General features: G+C 34.8%; 6 protein-coding genes across 9 annotated transcripts; 4 read left to right on the forward strand and 2 right to left on the reverse strand.

The window, feature by feature from the left end:
- The first annotated feature begins 232 nt into the window (after nt 1–232).
- LOC140805185 (uncharacterized) lies at nt 233–3,016 on the forward strand. The gene is made up of 3 exons (XM_073161415.1): nt 233–691; nt 957–1,319; nt 2,171–3,016. Exons 1-3 carry the CDS (start codon nt 434–436, stop codon nt 2,813–2,815), a joined length of 1,266 nt encoding a protein of 421 aa, XP_073017516.1. The 5' UTR covers nt 233–433; the 3' UTR covers nt 2,816–3,016.
- A 541-nt stretch (nt 3,017–3,557) lies between these two features.
- On the reverse strand, nt 3,558–4,287 carry LOC140805325 (18.2 kDa class I heat shock protein-like). The gene has a single exon (XM_073161595.1). The coding sequence runs from the start codon at nt 4,159–4,161 to the stop codon at nt 3,697–3,699; it is 465 nt and encodes a 154-aa protein (XP_073017696.1). The 5' UTR covers nt 4,162–4,287; the 3' UTR covers nt 3,558–3,696.
- Nucleotides 4,288–6,772: 2,485 nt separating this feature from the next.
- Nucleotides 6,773–11,725, reverse strand: LOC140804296 (guanylyl cyclase 1). 4 transcript variants are annotated; one of them, XM_073160200.1, is made up of 11 exons: nt 11,587–11,720; nt 11,134–11,179; nt 10,358–10,676; nt 10,065–10,189; nt 9,582–9,693; nt 8,936–9,010; nt 8,446–8,534; nt 8,100–8,161; nt 7,786–7,858; nt 7,500–7,575; nt 6,778–7,117 (listed from the first exon to the last, which is right to left on the reverse strand). In XM_073160200.1, the coding sequence occupies exons 3-11, from the start codon at nt 10,520–10,522 to the stop codon at nt 7,076–7,078; spliced, it is 819 nt and encodes a 272-aa protein (XP_073016301.1). In that variant the 5' UTR covers nt 10,523–10,676; nt 11,134–11,179; nt 11,587–11,720; the 3' UTR covers nt 6,778–7,075. The 4 variants fall into 4 exon arrangements, 3 of the variants coding, with proteins under 3 accessions (XP_073016302.1, XP_073016301.1, XP_073016300.1); XR_012112159.1 differs by lacking the exon at nt 11,134–11,179 and having other exon boundaries at nt 6,779–6,939; nt 7,012–7,117; nt 11,587–11,725; XM_073160199.1 differs by lacking the exon at nt 11,134–11,179 and having other exon boundaries at nt 6,779–7,117; nt 11,587–11,725.
- A 2,129-nt stretch (nt 11,726–13,854) lies between these two features.
- On the forward strand, nt 13,855–17,114 carry LOC140804295 (rop guanine nucleotide exchange factor 5-like). The gene is made up of 8 exons (XM_073160198.1): nt 13,855–14,138; nt 14,207–14,407; nt 14,727–14,843; nt 14,921–15,075; nt 15,358–15,432; nt 15,510–15,800; nt 16,060–16,395; nt 16,497–17,114. Exons 2-8 carry the CDS (start codon nt 14,212–14,214, stop codon nt 16,857–16,859), a joined length of 1,533 nt encoding a protein of 510 aa, XP_073016299.1. The 5' UTR covers nt 13,855–14,138; nt 14,207–14,211; the 3' UTR covers nt 16,860–17,114.
- Nucleotides 17,115–18,489: 1,375 nt separating this feature from the next.
- Nucleotides 18,490–19,789, forward strand: LOC140804297 (uncharacterized). The gene is given in 2 exon segments (XM_073160202.1): nt 18,490–18,769; nt 18,771–19,789. Coding segments are annotated over 2 exon segments (525 nt in total). The 5' UTR covers nt 18,490–18,725; the 3' UTR covers nt 19,252–19,789.
- LOC140804298 (uncharacterized) lies at nt 19,633–20,265 on the forward strand. The gene is made up of 2 exons (XM_073160203.1): nt 19,633–20,010; nt 20,100–20,265. The coding sequence occupies exons 1-2, from the start codon at nt 19,692–19,694 to the stop codon at nt 20,114–20,116; spliced, it is 336 nt and encodes a 111-aa protein (XP_073016304.1). The 5' UTR covers nt 19,633–19,691; the 3' UTR covers nt 20,117–20,265.
- The last annotated feature ends 98 nt before the right edge of the window (nt 20,266–20,363 follow it).

A 20,363-nucleotide genomic window follows, 5' to 3' on the forward strand; every position in this document is an offset into this window, starting at 1 on the left:
TGAAGTGTATTAATATTTGTCATTTTAAGACGGTCGTTTGCATGTGATGCCTCAGCCGACAAATTAGTTGAATGTTTAGGATTTGAATTTATTAATTCCTATTTAACTCTCATTATTATTATTATTATAAATAAATATTAGTGGGGTTATTATAATACATTAAATTAATTAATCATTAGACAAGAAATCGTTGGAGAACGTCAGACTTTAAATCAGAAAATAAAAAATCAAAAAAGCAAGCGTGCAAACACGACATATACGAAAAACATAGCACGTTGGTGTCGGCCCACCATAATTTTCTACTCGACAAATAACACAATCTTATTACCATTTCAAACCACTTTCTCAAACTATAACCAACCCAAGAAACAGCAAGAGTTTCTTCCCTTGAAGTTCACATTCATCACCCAAAAAAAAAAAAAACAAGTCTTTCATGAGGACATTGTGCCCCAATCTAGAGAGAGAAGATGCACTCGAGACGGTGCTCGAGGTCCCTATACCCGAAGAGATGTTCGGGTCTAACAAGACTTCATCTTGGGTCATGAGGCCACATGTTGAGAGGGCTGGTTCGGTTTTCGGAGGCCGTGACTGGGAGATTCAGTTCTTGCTTGGGGTGATTGGTGCTCCTTTGGTACCTCTTCCCATACGTTGTGATCGGACACTCAATAATAACATCAAAGGTCATCCCATTGTAAGTCATGCTTGTATGCTTGAATTTCGAGTTATTAAATTTCTTGGTTTGGGACAAAGGGTTGGTGAATATTTTGCAGCATGCGGAAACATGTTCTGAGTTTATTGTTTTGAAACTAAAAGTTGATTTCCTTGTCCGAGTTGGTATTTTTCTTAATTTGATAAGCATTGTTCTAAAGATTCCAAAATTTTTAGTTGATTTAATCAGATGATTTTTTGATATCCACGATTGATGGTGTTAGCTTATGCAATAATGGTCATCACAGGAGACTTCGATGGCTAAATACATAGTGCAACAATACATAGCTGCCGCAGGAGGTGAACATGCTTTGAACTCTATCGACAGTATGTACGCGATGGGGAAAGTCAAAATGGCAGCATCCGAAATCGTCTCCGGGAAAGATGCTGCTAAGTTTGCAAAGCTTAAGAACATGAAACACTGCGGCCCCGGGGAAGTCGGGGGATTCGTTCTCTGGCAGAAGAGGCCTGACTTATGGAGCCTGGAATTGATGGTTTCCGCTTGTAAAACCAGTGCTGGTAGTGATGGTAAGGTGGCCTGGCGGCAAACTCCCTGGCAACACCCGCATGCATCCCGTGGCCCTCCCAGACCGCTACGGAGGTTGTTACAGGTAAATTTTGTTATCAATCTTCTACCATTGTTGCGTAAAAAAACCGATCGAATTTTGCAGAGGAAGATATTAGATCAGCATGTGAATGATTATCTGTGATTTTTGGTATTGTGTCTTAATTTAAGCAACACATCAGTTCAAATACCCTTGACAGCAGGTTTCCTTCATAGCATTTCTGCAGTGATGAACATGGAACACTATCTTTGTAATTCAAAGAGAGATTATATATCTTGAAAGTAGGAAATTTTTATACAAGGTTGATAAAGCTTGTGACTTTAGCAAAACAAAAAACTATCCTTGAAAAATTTTGTGGGTTTTTCTTGATTTTAGCAAAGTGGAAACTCTGCTTGAAATTCAACTTGGGACAACTCAATTTTTCAGATTGTTGGCTGATCATACTGGACAAAGAAAATAAGAATGGACAGTAATTCTGTTTGAAAGACTTGCCATGAACTAACTTCACACCCAAAAGGTCAAAAATTGAACCACATTCTATGGACCACACTAAACTTCACGAAATCCTGCTGCGGAGTCACTATCACTTGAAACATAAATTTCCTCTTACCATTTGATAGCTTTCTAAATTGGCATGCTTAATCATTTGAAGTTACGCGACCATTCACACTGTCACACATGATACACTAAAAATTTATTTGTAAAGACACTTTTAAGACACTACTCATACGAAACTTTGTATAGATATGTATCGTTTGAAAGAGAACGATAGTTCATGTAAATCTCCTGAATTCACAGCCCCTGACCTGATCAACATGTGGCAGGCACGCATGATGTCACATTTTTCATCTCACAAATCAAAATTTGATCATGTTATTGATTAATCATATAAACAGGGTCTGGATCCAAGATCAACGGCATATCTGTTCTCCAGTTCGATCTGCGTTGGCGAGAAAACTGTGAACAACGAGGATTGCTTCGTGTTAAAGTTGGAAGCTGATCCATCCACTCTTAACGCAAGAAGCAGCAACAATGTCGAAATAATCAGGCACACGGTTTGGGGATGTTTCAGCCAAAAAACAGGACTCTTAGTCCAGCTACAAGACTCACATTTATTAAGAGTAAATGACCCAAAAAACGACGTTTTCTGGAAGACAACAATGGAGTCATCTATCCAAGATTATAGAACCATCGATGGTATTAACATAGCACACGGTGGAAGGACTAGCGTCTCGTTGTTCAGTTTCGGGGAGAACTCGAAAAGCCATACCAGAACAAGGATGGAAGAGGTTTGGAGTGTGGAAGAGGTGGATTTCAACATAATGGGGCTTTCCATTGATTGCTTCTTGCCCCCTGCTGACTTGAAGAAGGAGGATGAAGGATGCGGGATGATCGGTAAGGGCGACATAACAAAAAACAAGTCGTTGCAACGGATGATCTTGGCCAATCCTTCTAGGATGGTTGTTGCAAAAGGAGGCACAAAAGTGGTGGCTTTTGATGAAGAGAGCTTAGAGATTTTTGAAAGGGATGGAGAATTCTGAATTAAAATTAAACAAGGTCCAAATTTTTCTGCAGAAAAAGAGAAGAGATCTGTCCAACCCAATAGTTGGGATTTTTCTTCCGGGATATACGTAGATCTTGGATTCGAGTCTCATATGTGTTCGCCTCATAAAATATGTAAGAACATATAATACCATCTCACAAGTTTTGTATATATAAATTAATGATAGTAGTCTTTTTCAGCTCTCCTATTTGTGTTTATTATTTATATATTAGAAAATATATGCGAGTGATGCACAAATTCAAAATAATAATAGTAAAAAAAAAGATGATTTTATTTCAAAATTAGAAAGATTGAAAATTTGTATCAAATGACTCGATTTAATGAAATATTCTTGACATGTGTACTAAATGATGAATTATAATCATTCGTATATATATTATTATTAAACGAATGATCATGATTTATCTATTCAAAGTATTACAACATGAACAAAATCCAAACTTGTTTAGATAATATACATTTTTTTGTTAATAAACTAATTGTTTCGTTTACTAAATGGATTACATGCTTAATAGAAAATGCATTATATATTCTTTTAGCCAAAAATTATATAGACGATTTATAAAATAATATTATTTTTTATGTTAAAAATATTATTTTTTATGTATAAATATAAATAAGATTATTCGTCTCACACAAAATCCTACTTATTCTTTTATTATGATTTAGTCCTCAAATCACTTGGTATAAACATTTTTTTAGGATCATTGTTTCTGAAATTTAAAGATGAACTCTCCTTTATTTAATATTAATATCATTATACATATTTCAAGAACATCTTTTTCTTTGGAAGACAAATACAGAGCAATCATTCATACGAAAATAGGGAGAGATCTGGATTCGAGATCGTATCATGGCTTAACCGGAAATGTCGATGGCCTTCACCTCTGGTTTCTTCACTTCTTCCTTGGGCACAGTCACAGTAAGCACTCCGTCCTCCATTGCCGCTTTGATTTCACCTACCTTCGCATTTTCCGGCAGCCTGAACCGCCGCAGGAATTTCCCGCTACTCCTCTCCACTCGGTGCCACTTGTCGTTCTTCTCCTCCTTCTCGCTGCTCCTCTCTCCGCTGATCTGGAGCACCCTTCCTTCCTCAACCTCCACCTTCACCTCCTCCTTCTTCAGCCCCGGGAGATCAGCCTTGAACAAGTGCGCCTCAGGAGTCTCTTTCCAGTCGATGCGCGTACTGACGAACCCCGATATATCTCGGTTGGCTACCGACCCGTGAAATGGGAAGCCCTGGAAAGGGTCCCAGATATCCATCGAGAGAGGATCGAAAATGCTGCTCCTGTTACTGCCAAAAATGCTCGGAATCAGAGACATCTTGATGAAACTTTTATCTGCTGTTTGAAATCTATAATTTGTTCGAATTCTTGATGTCTTCCACAGGCGAATGAGCGCGAGTATTTATAGGAGTGACGGACCAGTGGAAGGATCATTCTGGCACCTTCGGGTCACCCTTTTTGCATAAAAGTAGTCCAGGAAAAACTCGGCCATTCCACAAGCTTCTATATCTTTCTACTTGGTTTAAATGGGCCTAAATTAATTAATTTCATAATATAATATTTAACTCATATAATTAATTAATTTCATAATTACTTTCTTTTTTTAAAAAAAATTTATTTCATTTTCAAATATACATACAAACACATATAATTAATTAATTTCATAATATAATATTTAACTGAACTTAATTAATTCGCTAAACATGGCACAACTACACGTGTATTCGACTTTATTTCTTTAATTTATGTCTAAAAATATCACATTTTTATCTATTTAAATTAAGTCATGTTTGTAATAAATTGTGTTATGTATTTTTTTGTGATTAAATTGTTCATTATTTTTATTTGATAACTATTATAAATTGTAAATTATAATTAATTTATTAAAAAATTAAAACAAAGTTTGATTATCTACTCTTGGTGCTTTATCTTGGTCGAAGCATCTTGCTTTGGTCATCTATCTTGCTTTGGCAGCCAAAGCATGCTTTGGTCGACCAAAGCATGTTTTTGCTTTGGTCCACCAAAACATACCATGCTATGTTTGGTCGACCAAAGCACAAACAAAGCATGGTGCTTTGTATTGGTCGACCAAAGCACCATCAAATCTGCTTTGGTCGATCCAAGTGTGGGTGCGTGAGTCGACCAAACTTATGTATGGGTGGATCTTTTATTCTTCAAGTCATCAGTCGATCAACAGAATGATTATATTATAATTTTTAAATTATTTATTTTGTAATTATTTCTAAGTCTTTTTCAATCCTCCATATGAACAGTGATACTCTATAAATAGAGATCAGTGTTGCATACTCTAAAATAGAGGAAACAAATAGAGTACGGTTGGAGATGATTTCATCCTCCGTAATGAGGACGGTTGGAGATGCCCTTAAGACCATAATTCATGTTTGAGAAATTCATATGTTAAAAAGTACACTCTTATTTCTACTCCAAAAGTTATCAAGTTTTTGAAATACATTATTGAGATGATCATCGACATGAGCGTCGAAAAGATTTTCTCAACGCCCGCCATGTATCCCACCAGATCTAACGTTATTCGTTATTCACATAACATTATTTATTCACCGCATCACTGGAAATAATGGACACACGATAAGTTTTCTTCCAAAATTTATTATCCATACTTCAGATATATATATAATATAATATAATATAATATAAGCAATTGGAAAATGCATACTGCAAATATTATTGATATTGTTTAATTTGATATATAGAATGAATTTAAGATTTATTTGAATTTTGTACGTTCAAACAAGCAAGAGTTTGAAATCAATCTATCTAAGCATTATCATAATTATTTCTTTTATACTCATGTGGCCTTTTGATGGACCTCTTGTGAATATTGTTAATTTTAATCACACTAACTATTGTTAATACTATTATAATATTTCACTCAAAATACTCTGATTTAATACTCATTTTCTCTTCGTTAATCGTATTCCTTTCAAAAATAAACACTTATTAAGAAGTCGCACATTAAATCATATATTTTACTTCTACACTCGGAATTGTAGATAAGATGATTTTGTGTTTTGATTTGATTTTGAAATGAAAAATGAATGTATATTTATATGAGAACATTATGGAAGAAAATGAAAAATATTCCTTACATAATCAAACCGATTATTTTTTATTAACTCAAATAATGTGTTAATTATTTGGCAAAATATATTCTATAATGGTGATTTGAATATCATCAATAGAAACATAAAAACCAAACAAGGCAAATGAGGAGCTATCCCACAGTCTAGACATCGCGCTTCACTCTTTTAAATTGATCTGAGAGCATTCGAAGTTACGAATCTTGAAAAAGTATTGATTTGTATGTCAAAATTATTTCTTAATGTTGTATATATAAATATGATTGATCCGTTTCACAGATCGAGACCATCTTACAAAAGATCTATTATTTTATTATATTTTCATTTTGAGCAATGTATATTATAATTGAATTTCGAACAAATATGGACTCCGTTTCCAATTTGATACTGTAAATAATAGATTAACTATAAACCATTGAGCCTATTATTTTATTTTCGACCTTAATTAGTAATTTAATTGTAGTTTCTATTAGAACATTATATTTTGAACACATGTCTAACTACAAAATAAATTTCAAATAGTTGGATTTTCAAATTTCCATCTCAAACCTACGTTTCGTTTGACGGCAATATCGCCCGACGGCACTCTCTCCATACCAAGTGCAACATCTCTACTTAAATAAATGCATCTTCCCTTGTCTTGATCATAGAAACAATTTTTATTTCATTTCATACCTCAAAAGAAAATATTATTATTATTATTATTATTATTATTATTATTATTATTATTATTATTATATACACTCAAGTTATGTACTCGAATAAAAAAATTAACAAAAAATAGAAATTGGGAAAAAAAAATGGTCTGAAATACATCTGATCCGATATAATCATTACAATGCAAATCCTAAATTAAAAAATAGATGTAGTATTCAATAACACAAAAATGGGGCAGTAATAAAGATTTGACATCCAAGACAGCTGAATGAGATAAATAATCATATATATGCTTCCTCTGTAATTATGCTACACATAAACTCAAGTTGTATACACTCACTGACACTGTGATTTATAAAAGAACGAAAGCGACCAAAATGTGAGCAGTAAACCAAATGAATGGCATTTCTTTCATCCAAGAATTGCCGGAGAATCAACGATACAAGGAATTCATCCCTAACAAGTCCCACTGATCCTTTCTGATCTTTCGAGAGAAATCTGCAATAATATTTGATGAACACCTCCCTTCTCAAGTTAATAAAAACAATCGAGACACAACGATAAATATATCAATAAAATTTGGCGCGTACCAGTGGTACCACCATTCTCAAGTTAATAAAAACAATCAAAACACAACGATCAAGAAGTTAGTACTGCCGAGTGTTTCCACCTCTCAACAAGAGGAAAATATCAAAAAGAGCCAAACACTACACCCCCAGATATTGTTAACAAGCGACTAAATTTGAAAAATAAAATAGCCAGCCCCGAGCATAAACAGAGAGAAGGTAACATATTTAAGCATCGTCATCATTTTTGACAATTTTACAGCTGCCGAATGTCAATATACACAGTGAAAGAAATGTAGAGTTGGTAGCTTTACCAGGAGAAGATCTTCATCAGTTCCAAAGGATTTATGTGCGTGTCCTAAACACCACGAAGCAATCTTCTCATGTTTTCTGCAATGAAAATACAATAACGCCAGAGTGAAACAAACTAAATCACTGCGTTTGAACAAACTCCACAAATATTAGATTAAATATTCAAAAATCCATCTGGGGCGAAAACATCAGTAAAACTAGGACTGCTTCATTGAAGTTCAACGTGATCTCAAGATTTTTAATGTAAACCAATACACAACATCATACAAAGACAAAAAAACTGAAAACCTTGCGCTGGCAGGGTCCCGAATCTCAAACTCATCTGTAACAGCATCATAGCCACATATAACAACGTAATGTCCTGCAGGGCCAGTAGTAGAAATCAGTCTGACGTGTGTGTGCATGTGTGTGCAAGGAACTAGACCATGATGGCAAAATCGAGAACATTGAATTGCTATCACTGAGATAACAGCTCCATGGGAAAGTACATGATTACAAATTTAAATAGTATTACTTCCAGTACAAATCTACGCATGAAAGTAATGTTTTGCAAGACATTTAATGAAGATTGCCAGTTAAATCAATACTTGATTAATTCTTACCGGTGTAGCCTGCGCTTCCACTACAGATATTGGAGACACAAACACCATCAGACCGGGAATAACTGCATCCAGAAAACAAGGAGGAGTTAGAATTTATTCTTCAAAGAATGAAACAAACAAATTCATATTTTTAAGACTTGTCGCAGGCAAATTTGGAGATGAAACAAGTCTACCGAAAGCCCATGGTACTTGTCTGATCGATCACATTGATAGCTTGAATAGTTCACTGTAATTTTATATTTTTGGTATTTTGCACGCCTCTGCCATATTTGACAAAAAATTGGAAATTGAAAAGAAAAAAAGACTTCCTCAATCAAGCAATAAAAGAGATAAACGCATGGTGTACCTTAGTTTGTATTGGTCAACCAAAGCAATAGCAACATACTTTCCAGATGAGATGTGCTCAGAAATCTCACTGGTGCTAACAGATCTGCACTGCATACAATAAAAATGAAATTAAAATTGATGGCAAAAAGTAGAAGTAATTAATAATGCATAAAATCAAGAGATAGTGGCTTTGTAATAGGAAAAGTTGGCCATAGAGACCAAAAACAAGAAAAAGCTAATCATGAAGTTATGAAAACATATCATGGAGATATAAGCTTGTTTTGTATCTTGAATCCATAGAAGAAATTTACAATGAGATCATTCGGTAGCATATCATTTTCAATCTATAATAGGTCGGGTAGATGCAGGTGTTCAACCTATAGCTAGCACGTTAAGGAACTAATTCATGTATGGTACATCAGGATTTTCAAAAAATTATCCATAGACAAGTCCTTTGGGAGGCACATAAATATGGGGAACGTATTATGAACATAGATAGTAGATTGTACCTCTACAAAGATTCCAGCTTCACGAGCTTCCTGGAACAGCATATTTACTCGAACTAAATCATTAGGTAGTTGCTCCTGCATAAGATACAAATTATGGGAGAGGTAATGAGTATATAATTTGACATGCAAATCATATAGAGATGAAGGGCAAGTTTCAGCAATAATAATTGAAAATGGTGGACATAGCCCAGTAAAAGTTCATGCATGACGAATATTAATGGAAAGGGGACCAAAAAGTGTGATGGCGAACTGAAAGTAGACATGCAATGGGACAAGAAGCAGAACATATCAGCAAAACCCAACTGTCCAACTCCTCTGTGATTGTGTCATTACCACGCATTCATTTTCCCAAGTGGCATCAACTCTATAAATCCATCATAATAAAAAGAAATTTAAAGGAACCAAACAACATTCTTCATCCTTCAGAATTCCGATTAACCACTTTTACAGGAAGCAACATTAGACAAACCAAGTGTACCATGAAGCTATATGTGCATGAAATTGTTGTGAAGTTAATCTTCGCGGTTTATATGACATTTAAGGAATCAATGAGGTTATTGATTATTAGATAAAAAAACTCGTTATAAACATTTACCACTTAATGCAGGCAATATACTTACTTACTCAAGTCCACCGAGAATGTTACCTTGTAAAAGGTCTCAACCGAGAAGTCTGGGTTGGCTCCCAGTGTGACTGTACAGTAGGTAAAGACCACAGAAAATTTTTGCAGCAAATATGCTAAATCAACAGTCCAAATACTGAAATGGAAACATGACAAAATGATAGACTGTCAGAATAATATTCCAGATATACACACACTTTGAGACCATAATTATCACTACCATTAATAATCGACTGATAGAAAAACAAGAATACAGCTTATCGGTACTCTACGAGGACAATACAACATAAGGCACAAGCTGGCAAGTAACTATCCTGATTTAAGAATTAGTATGAAGGAAAAGTAAAAGGGGCAACAGAATTGATTTTAAAAAATGGAGACAGTGAGAAAACTCAGTAGAGATCCAGAAGCACTAAAATTTCTTCATTCTATTACATTAAGAAAAAAGCCAGGGAAAATTTGACCAAGCATGAGTTAGAGTTGCAGATCTTCTCAAAAACAAGGTACCTTGTAGTGCAACATAGATCTTCCAGATCTTGAATATCACAGTCATAGACCCCAAGAGTTCTCAAAACCATCAAAACACAAGCAAGACCACAATCCCACGTGTATTGTTGATTTATATGCGGGACCTAGAATCATTGACATACTCCAGTTTATTTGAAATGAAAAAAGCTGCATGCAACTGAATTCTAGATTATCTTCTAGTACCTAGGACCACAACATAACTGCAATTGAGCTCAGGAATAGCTAAGGAAAATCACATCAAATAACAAGGCCACTGAAGAAATGAGACTTACGTCAATGAAGTGGGACAAGACGGAAGTTTTGCACTGATCGAGTTTCGATGACTGTTTTAATTGGTAGGGTTCTATAAAATTCAAGTGATTTCCAGCTGATCCTTCAAAATCTTCTTCGTTTGGCTTTAATAGTTTGTTGAGAACAAGATGTATAGGCCACATCATTCAGTATATACACTACTATAGTTAAAGGAAAAATGGCTTAAAATGTATATTTTGGTCGAGAAAAAGGATTCAGCTGCTTCTATAGCTGAATTCCAAATTGTCTAGCAGTGACAGCTGATGAGTCAACAACACTTCAGTCTTCGAACAAAATACCCTGCAAACCATTCAAAGATCACCTTATATTTTCACAAAGGTCCGTATTCTTCTTGTCAAGTTCCATTTGTAAAAATCAGCTAATCTTCAAATGCATTCACGAAAAATTAAGGTGGTGTTATGCCAGAACCACAGATATATCATAAGCCAATCTTGCTGTCTCAAGAGGTGGAAAAAACACATTAAGTTGTTAATTTATTTGAAAAGGTCATTTTAACATAAAACAAAACTCTTAACCCCAAATCCCCATAAAAATGCCATGAGAAATCCTAAACCAGCTGATAAAAATACTTGAAACATGTGATCCCTCCGAGTCTCTCTAATAAGGACATGATGACTGTTGGACCAGGCTCAACGTAGAAGAATAATGAAAAAGAACCAGAAATTTATACCCGCAGGCTTACATACAAACCAACCTTACTACATTTATACGCGTGAAAAGGGTATTTATTAACAACCTTTATTTTCCTTCTCCCCCCATCGAGCTAGCCCAAGCCGATACACCTCTATTGAAAGTAATATGAACAAATCGATCGTAAAGAACTAAAAAACATTCAAAATTATAGCTCAACACCGAAGACCGTCCTTTGTATAGCAAATTCGATGTTACACTTATACAGACGTTCCAGATTTCAAGTACAACCGGTCAACCAGACTAAACCATCCAAGAAACGATTACAGGAAATCAAACCGCCAAAATCATCTTATTTAATACAGAAACAATACTACCAGTCCAGAATAATCAAAAAGAAAATCTATATTATATTAAAAAATTGGTAAAAATATCCAAAAATCTCAATCGTAGAAAATCAAATAACGTCATAATAACAAAACTATATGAGCATTATCACAAAAAACAATAGCATAAATTAAACAAAAAGGCAGCAATTTTGCGAGGGAAAAAAGGGTACCTTTTCGGTTAATTCTGTTTACAACAATTCGGATTCCGAGATGTGGAAGGCGCAAAGGCCTATCAGGGAAGGCGTTTGATTCTTATATTTCTCTCTCTCTTTTTCTCCTTTTTGTTTTAAATTTCGGGGGGCAACAAAAATAAATTTTCACCGGGATCCACCGAACATATCCCAACTTCGTTATTTTTTAATAGAGTGAGTCTCACGTGAGATCGTCTCACGGATTTTAATCTGTGAGACGGATCGACCATATCCATGTTCATAATAAAAAGTAATACTCTTAGCATAAAAAATAATACTTTTTCATTGATAATCCAAATAAGAGATCTGTCTCACAAATACGACCCGTGATTTTGTTTTTGTAATATTTAATTATTCTAAGGGAAAAAATATATTTATTTATTTGCACAAAATTAATTTCATAAATTGAAGACTACATATAAGGTACAAGTGTATCAATTTGTGTAACAAAACGTGATTAATTTGATTTCTAGAACAACAATGATTGTTAATACCAAACTTGATATTGATTATGACCTTTTAAGTTAATATACACAAAAAACAATGAAATTCGAAATGATCCCATGTTTGCACAAAATTTCGTATGTTAGTAACTTTTGATTTTTTGTATGGGTATATATCTAAATACCGGACTAAATCGAACCAAACTATAAAATCAAATCGAACTGCGTGGTTTGAATTGTGTTTTACGCAATTAAAATTTGGATTGATTTAAAATCAAACAAAAATTTGATATGATTCAAATTTTGGATGAAATTAAACCAAATGAAACTGATTCGAACTAATTACATCAATACAGAAAATTAAAGCATGTAATAAATTTTGTTAATTTAATATGATTTTTTATATAAAAATATTTTATTTGATTTTTAGTTTGTATTATATTATTAAAACCTAAATAAACATAATTACAACTCAAAAAGTTTATGTTTTTTGTAAGTTGCAAAATAATGTAGCATGCTATAACTATTTTAATATATGCTTCTTTTTTTTCTTATAATCATTTTAGCTAACTATCAAATAAAAAATTCACTCAACTTCTATTAAAATCTAATTACTACTTTTTTCAAATTATAATATCGTTTACACTAAGTCGCCATAAAAGCAACTTAAATTTAATCATCGTGACCAGACAAAATATACCAAACCGAAATTTCAAGAGTGGGTCTTATGTGAGACCGTCTCACGGATCATAATATGTGAGACGGGTCAACCCTACCCATATTAACAATAAAATGTAATATTCTTACCATAAAAAAGTAATATTTTTTCATGGGTGACCCAACTAAGAGATTCGTTTCACAAATACGGCTCGTAAGATCGTCTCACAAAAGTTTTTGTCAAATTTCAAAGGTCTAGTTGGTTATACCAAACCGACGCCCCAAATTTTTGGCCAAATGTCATATTTGGTATTTGGATTTCGATTTCTTGTACTTACTAGTAATTTTAACCATTTTTGCCATATCTTTCTCTCAACCAACCCTACAAAATTATTGTAGAAAATTATAAACAAAATACATTAATAAAAATAACATTTTTATATTATATATCTTTTGAATCTTTATAATTACGACAAAAAAATGCATCGTGGCTATTTTTTTTAAATTTTTTAAGTCATAATCTAATTTATCGTTAATTTTACAATTATGATATGATCTTATTTAAATATAATAATTTCAAATTGTTGTATGTCTTCTTATACTTTTTTTTATAGGTATGACATTATTTTATTTGAATATAAATCAAATTAATTATAAAAATATACAAGCCACAACGATGGACTAATTACTAATTGTTATCGTACACATGCTAGGATTTTAATCTAAATACTATAAAAATCAAATAAATTTATCAAAATATTCCATTTTTTCAGATTTGTAAGGATTTGATAAACCTTTAGAATGTTTAATAAATGAAACAAATTAAGTTAAACTTTTGGTTTATTGGTTTTGATATATTTGTCAAGATTTTTTTTTTAAAATATTCCGTAATTTATCTCGGTTCTTTATTTTTTCTGAAAATCAAACATTCTAAACACACTATTTTTTAAAATAAAAATATTATCGTCGTCAAAACTCATGATAGACCGTCTCATTGGTCAATTTGTGGATAAATGTTTGAATGTAATGAATCTATAAAATTGTACAATTTTGATAAATTTATTTGATTTTTATGATATTTAATTTAAAAACCCCACGTACTAGTATGAATTAAATATGAATTTAAAAGGGCAAAACATGGAGCCATGTATCAATTTCATTTTGAACGGAAATCGTAGATTAAAACTTGACGTTGATCTCCTCACTTTACCAGTTCTATACCTTGTAGAATTTTGAAAATCAAATCCACCGTTCCCGGTAAATCTTTCAAGTTAAATGAAATTCAATCCCTTTTAAAGATTCTAGCCTTTAACTTGCTTTTTTTTTTCACCTTTTGAGCTCTTTAAACTGAGTAAAGATCGAGACTTTGGAGTGCGATTTAATGGCACTGGATAAGCCCATTTTTTGGACTGAGAGAATCAAGCTACGCCGGTCATTTCTTGATCTGGAGTAGCTTTTTTCCCAGCTATTTTTGGTGTTTTTAATTTTGGAAGTTGAAGTTTAAATGGAAGGTGTAACTGAGAATATCAAGCAGAAGGAAGGATGCGATAACTCTTTGTTAGATCCTCTTGGTTGGCCTATAAGAAGAGCAGGAGATTGCGTGAATAACGATGCATTTGAAGGAAAACGCAAGCTTAATGCTAATGTCAATGGCGTTGCTGATTATTGCAAGTTCAATAATCAAAGATCAAGACTTTCAGGTTAAATATGAAGTTTAAATTTCCATTTTTTCTGGAACGTGATTTCTGTTTTGCTGAATACAAAGATCGGTATTGTTTGTTGTTTTGTGTTTAACTTATCAAGCAAGTTACATATTTCTTGTTGTTGCTGTGGTTTTGTAATTTGTATTCTTCACGAGGAATTGAAATTTGATGGAGTTTATGTTTTGTCTGGTTGTTTGTAAGACCTATTGCGAAGTTGTACTCATGACATGATAAGGGGTGTGGTTAGCTTAGTAATGGAACGCTAGGTTTCTTAAAATTTTAACATCTGGCTAATGATATTGATTCAAATGAATAGAATTGGAGATGATGAAAGAAAAGTTTGCAAAACTTTTACTTGGTGAAGACATGTCTGGAAGTGGCAAAGGGGTTTCCCCTGCCCTGGCTATTTCGAATGCCATCACCAATCTTTGCGGTATAGGCTTAGTTGCTTCCTTTCAATTTTACATATTCTAAAGTTAACATCATAATTCTTATTTCTTATATGTCTAGCTACTGTATTTGGGCAACTGTCGAGATTGGAGCCCCTACAATCTGAGAAGAAAGCAATGTGGGAAAGAGAGATTGAATGTCTTGTTTGTGTGGGTGGTCATATAGTAGAACTGGCACCATCTTGCCAAACATTTCCTGATGGAACTAAGGTTGAGGTAATACTTGTTCGCTTCTCAAGAAACTTGCATTTATGATTTGTTCAGCATTATTCAGAGAGAAGATCTTGTTCAGAAAAGTAAAATGAAAATGGTTTGAAAATCTTGCTCATTTTTCAGCTGATGCTTCTACTTTTCACTCATTGAGTTGAATGATTGACTATTCCAATAGCACAGTTATCTTTACTTTGACGGAACCTATGCCATTTTAGTAACTGATATGGAGTTACGAGTTTGTATTTTGTAAGATATTTCAATGATGGTCACTTTCGACTGCTTCAGGTTATGACTTGTCGCCCGAGATCTGATCTTTTTCTTAATCTCCCAGCTCTTCGAAAACTTGACAACATGCTATTAGTAAGATTTGAATGTGTTTCTTGTTTTTATCCCTGTTTATTTTAGTTCGCGTAGATTTCACATTGCTTTGGTTTCAGGAAATACTAGACGGATTCACCAATACAGAATTTTGGTATGTTGATAAAGGTACAATAGCACCAGAGGCTAATGGTGCAGTTTCATTTCAGAAAGCCATTCAACGACAGGAGGATAAATGGTGGCTACCTGTGCCACGTGTCCCCCCTGGCGGTCTCCCTGAAGACACGAGAAAGAAATTAAACCACAGGCGTGAATGTGCAAGTCAGATCCATAAAGCTGCAATGGCTATTAACAGCATTGCCTTAGCTGAGATGGAAGTTCCAGAATCATACTCAGAAACTCTTCCAAAGGTCCGAAATTCTTGCATTTACCCGTTTAAATGCACACTAGCAAAGCAAGATTATAGAAGACCAGATAGTTTTCCTACCTGAAAATATTTTAGCAAATGCTGAGGATTTATAGATTCTATTTATGAGCTATTATGGATTTCTTGAAGTTAAAATGCTTTTTCTCTCTCGAATGATATAGTTTACGGTGTTTCTAGTCCCCCAGCATATCATACGACTAAACCAAATTGACATTCTGATGTTAATTACTTCAAAATGCTAGAATGAGAGAGCCTGTCTGGGGGATGTCATATACCGTTGCATCACTTCTGAACATTTCTCCTCGGAATGCTTGCTTGATTGCCTCGATCTGTCTACTGAATATTCAGCTTTAGACATAGCAAATCGAGTGGAGGCAGCAATCGACTTACGGAAAAAACGGGCCACAAACCGTTCCACAGCTAAATCCTCTTGGGAGATTGTTAAAGAGCTAGTGACAGACGGAGACAAGAGGAATCTGCTTGCTGAAAGAGCTAAAAGCCTTCTTCTATGTTTGAGACAACGGTTCCCATGTCTTGCACAAACTGACTTAGATGTCAGCAAAATACAGTGCAACAAGGTTTATACTAACTACCAGCTAATCTCATTCTTCTTGAAAGCCTCATCTTTTAGCCAATCTATATATTGATTTGTTTTTCCTGTTTTTTTGAAACTCCTAAGGATGTGGGGAAGTCCATCTTAGAGAGCTACTCAAGGGTTTTAGAAAGTTTGGCATTCAACATCGTGGCACGTATCGATGATCTACTCTACGTAGATGACATAAGCAAACATTCTAATAAAACCAGCATGATTGGCCACAGAAAGGTTTCAGTCCCATATTCAGTGACCATTTCGGGCTCTCCATACCGCACAGCATTCACCACGCCAAACTTTTCACCTGCTCGACTTGCTAATAGCCCTGCGAGAGGCCAGAGGAGTCCACATCTTGGTGGCAGTGGCAAAAAACCATCCCCACTCCGTGGATTAGGAGCAAGAAGGGTGCTCATAAATTACCTGGAAAGCGAGGTAAATGTAAAGAATTGAGTGATATTATTGAATGCAGAGATCTGATAAAGGAGGGGAAGGAGACATCTTTCTATTCACAAAGAGGTCAAATAGTGATAGTAGAACGAGGATAGCTTTTGGTTGTTTCTCGAACGAAACATTTTAAATCACACATATATGTAAGTTTGAAAACATTGGTGGCTTGGTTGGTCAACTCATTTATTTGAGTGGGAAAAGGGGCAGGGAGTACATGGAAAAGTGTTGGTTTCTTTTAGGAGAATTCTCTTTGAATGAAAGATGCGTTTAAACCAATCTGAATGATTTTTTTTGTTCACAAGGAATAATCAGAACTAGCTTAGTAAATTTTTAAATGAAAAAAAAAGAAGACAACTGTGGAATTTCACACAAAAGTTTCATCAAATGAGTAAAACGTTCATCTCCCGGTAAAATAAGAGTAGGTTTATTGTGAGACGGTCTCACGAATCTTTATCTGTGAGATGTGTCAATCCAATAAAAAGCAATACATTTAGCATAAAAAGTAATACTTTTTCATGGATGAGTCAAATAAGATATTTGTCTCACAAAATACGACTCGCAAGACAGTATCACACAAATTTTTGCCGCAAAATAATGCTATTACATCATCGGAAAATAAATAAGTTTTGTCAAAAAACTTTTATTAGGAGAGAAAGATGTTATCTGCGCATTAACACTCATTGGTGGGAATTAATTTTTATGGATGAATACTCATGTCCAAACAAAAAAAGGCTAACAATGTGTAATTTGCATCCGAAGATTCAACAAACTCATTAAAATCACTAATAACTTCATCATTGTCACTAAAGACATAATTTTTATGAGATACATTTTTACAAGATCTTCACGAACATATGTAACAAATTCAAGTTGAGCATAACTAGACTTATGAGGGGAGATATCATGGCTACAACATGTAAAAGTCTCATGAATTTCGCGAACATTTAAATCAGACACATGTTCTGGCGAAAGAGGACAAGACTTAAGACCATTTTCGTTAAGAAAATGAACATATTGGTCTTGAATTGAGGAGGAGTAACTATATTTCCTTTTGGATTCATCACCATTTCTGAAACGACAGTCTCATCAATCCAAATTTGAACTACATCTGTATACTTATACAAGCGATATATTTTTTAACTTATTTTTCTCCTGGTATCTTTGTAAGCCCTTATTATATTAATACACACAGATTTTATAGAAAATCACATATTAACGTTATTGACAAAACACATTGTGTACATGTCATATAAGTTGCTATAATTAAACTTATCAAAGTCGGCGTTTTTAAATTCTTAAGCCCCACCTATATAAACAATTTTCGGCTTGTCAGACTCGTTTTGAATCTTAGATAGACCGACAACTCACATTTTGAACGGCAGATAAATCCATAATATATTGCGTGTAAAAACGAAGAAATTGAAGATTATCTAGTCTACACCATGTTTCGAACTTCAATTTCAAAATATCACCAACCAATCAAGATATGCTTCGAGTATGAATTTAGCCCATTTTTTAGATGTTTTGTAAGCACTGAAACACAATGTAAGGTCAAGATTAAAGGTTTTTATCCTAATTTGTAATGGTTAGGGCAAGTTCAATTTTCATTTTTTTTAAGTAATATATATGAACCAAATTTGAGTATTCTCAGCTTCTCAAGTATTCTTCGTGAATAAGAAATTAATTTGCAGTTTTTTTATATGTTATCCTACGCCGAAACATCGGCGTCCAAATGTCCGAAAAGCAAAAGGAGTAACTTTCACTTTTTTAAACTCCCTAGGGGCAGCAATCAAGAAAACATAACGTTCTTCTCGATACTCCGATCAATCTCCGATACTCCGATCAATCTCCGCCGCGGCGCTGCCAAAGATGTCGGCTACCAGCATCCACATAACGGCCCTCGACGGGATCGTATGTCAACTCCCTCTTCACATTCGCCGTCTTCATCGGCCTCGCATGGAACCCAGCCGACCCCAACAACACTCTCATCGATCCGACCCAACCACCAGACTGCTCCCCGAGCCCGACGACCGCCGAACGCCTCGTGTGTTTTCACGTGTATTCCTTCAGCTGCTTCCTATTCTCCAGCCTCGTGGCGCTGGGGCTGAAACAGGCCATCAGATTGGCCCGCGACAGCCCGGCCCACTGGCCGATAGACCTGGCACTGGTGAACAAGACGGGTCTCCGGATCGGGTATGCTTTCTCCGCCGCGGGTTCGGTATGTGGGTCGGTTTTCTTGATGCTGGCTCTGGTGAACGTGGTGCAGATAAAGCTAGGAATGCTGGGGTGTGGAGGGAGCAGGCATGGGTTTGCGGCGGTGGTGCCGCTCGTGATTCTGGTGCCGTCGGGGCTTCTGATTTATGTTTGTACTGTGCTTTACGCTTTTACTCGTTGAAATAATTGCCGAATTCCTTTCATTGAATTAATTAAAAGTAATAATGTTCAGCCTAATTGAGTCCAGCAGGAGACCAAGTCCATTTTTAGATGGTCTGAGTCAGAGCTTATGGATAAAAAAAGTATTAATCAAATATAATTTAGTAATATTCATCACTTAGTTTTTCCCTCAAAAATAACTTCAGAAATATATTGTGCCAAAAAAGAGTGACACAAGTATCACACGTATGGAGTCTTTTTGGCCAAACCGGCCACATATGTAGTCGATGCAGCAATTGAAAATCATATCATCTCAATTGGTGCTCCGTCCACTAACAACGATGGTGGATTTTTACTCACTCCCACTCCCCTTTAAGCCCTACATTTCACTATAAAAACATCAGCTCATACATCGAAACCAGGAAAAACAATCTGAAAACTAACTACTTCACTTAGTTGGCAATGGACAAACTCTTCTGCATTATGCTTTTCATGATCATCGGGATCGCCGGTGTGTATTCAGCCGGTGAATGTCCTAAATCAACCCCAGACATGGAAGCGATGAAGCTTCTTCCGTGCGCTTCCGCCGCACAAGATTCTAACGCCGCGGTTTCCAAAGGTTGCTGCACTCAGGTTAAGAAACTGGGGCAGAACCCCAAGTGCTTGTGTGCAGTTATGCTGTCGAAAACGGCCAAGAGCTCCGGGGTGAAGGCTGATATCGCCATAACCATTCCCAAGAGATGCAACCTTGCTGACAGGCCGGTTGGTTACAAATGTGGAGGTATTATTTCTCTAAGGAACATATATAATTTATTATTTTTAAATTCATTATTTAGTTCTGATCATATATTTTGGAAATTAATGTTGCAGCTTACATTTTGCCTTAAAATAGCTTGGAGGAAATGGCAATTCAGTGCCTTTGAAGTACCAGTACTGCATGATCAGTTGTGTATCTTATGCTACTTTTAGCAAATGTAATGTAATTACAATAATAATATACACATGGAGAATAAACAAAACTCTTTCCTTCTTTTCATTATTATTTTTTAATTTGCTGATTTTGCTATTAATTATGTATCTAACAAGTATATATGTTACTATGTTAGTGAGACATAATTATTTAATTTAATCATG

This window comes from Primulina eburnea, chromosome 11 (genome assembly GCF_022965805.1).
Source record: "Primulina eburnea isolate SZY01 chromosome 11, ASM2296580v1, whole genome shotgun sequence".
Taxonomy (NCBI): Eukaryota; Viridiplantae; Streptophyta; class Magnoliopsida; order Lamiales; family Gesneriaceae; genus Primulina; species Primulina eburnea.

Excerpts from the sequence above, each read along its gene's own strand:
- LOC140804295 (XM_073160198.1), top strand. The coding sequence starts at position 14,212 with ATGGAAGGTGTAACTGAGAATATCAAGCAGAAGGAAGGATGCGATAAC. Across the intron at positions 14,844-14,920 it reads TGCCATCACCAATCTTTGCG|CTACTGTATTTGGGCAACTG; the intron begins GTATAGGCTTAG and ends TTATATGTCTAG. Across the intron at positions 15,076-15,357 it reads CTGATGGAACTAAGGTTGAG|GTTATGACTTGTCGCCCGAG; the intron begins GTAATACTTGTT and ends CGACTGCTTCAG.
- LOC140804298 (XM_073160203.1), top strand. The coding sequence starts at position 19,692 with ATGGACAAACTCTTCTGCATTATGCTTTTCATGATCATCGGGATCGCC.
- LOC140805325 (XM_073161595.1), bottom strand. The coding sequence starts at position 4,161 with ATGTCTCTGATTCCGAGCATTTTTGGCAGTAACAGGAGCAGCATTTTC.
- LOC140805185 (XM_073161415.1), top strand. The coding sequence starts at position 434 with ATGAGGACATTGTGCCCCAATCTAGAGAGAGAAGATGCACTCGAGACG. Across the intron at positions 692-956 it reads ACATCAAAGGTCATCCCATT|GAGACTTCGATGGCTAAATA; the intron begins GTAAGTCATGCT and ends TGGTCATCACAG. Across the intron at positions 1,320-2,170 it reads CGCTACGGAGGTTGTTACAG|GGTCTGGATCCAAGATCAAC; the intron begins GTAAATTTTGTT and ends TCATATAAACAG.
- LOC140804296 (XM_073160200.1), bottom strand. The coding sequence starts at position 10,522 with ATGATGTGGCCTATACATCTTGTTCTCAACAAACTATTAAAGCCAAAC. Across the intron at positions 9,694-10,064 it reads GATCTATGTTGCACTACAAG|TATTTGGACTGTTGATTTAG; the intron begins GTACCTTGTTTT and ends TTTCCATTTCAG. Across the intron at positions 9,011-9,581 it reads CGGTTGAGACCTTTTACAAG|GAGCAACTACCTAATGATTT; the intron begins GTAACATTCTCG and ends TATCTTATGCAG.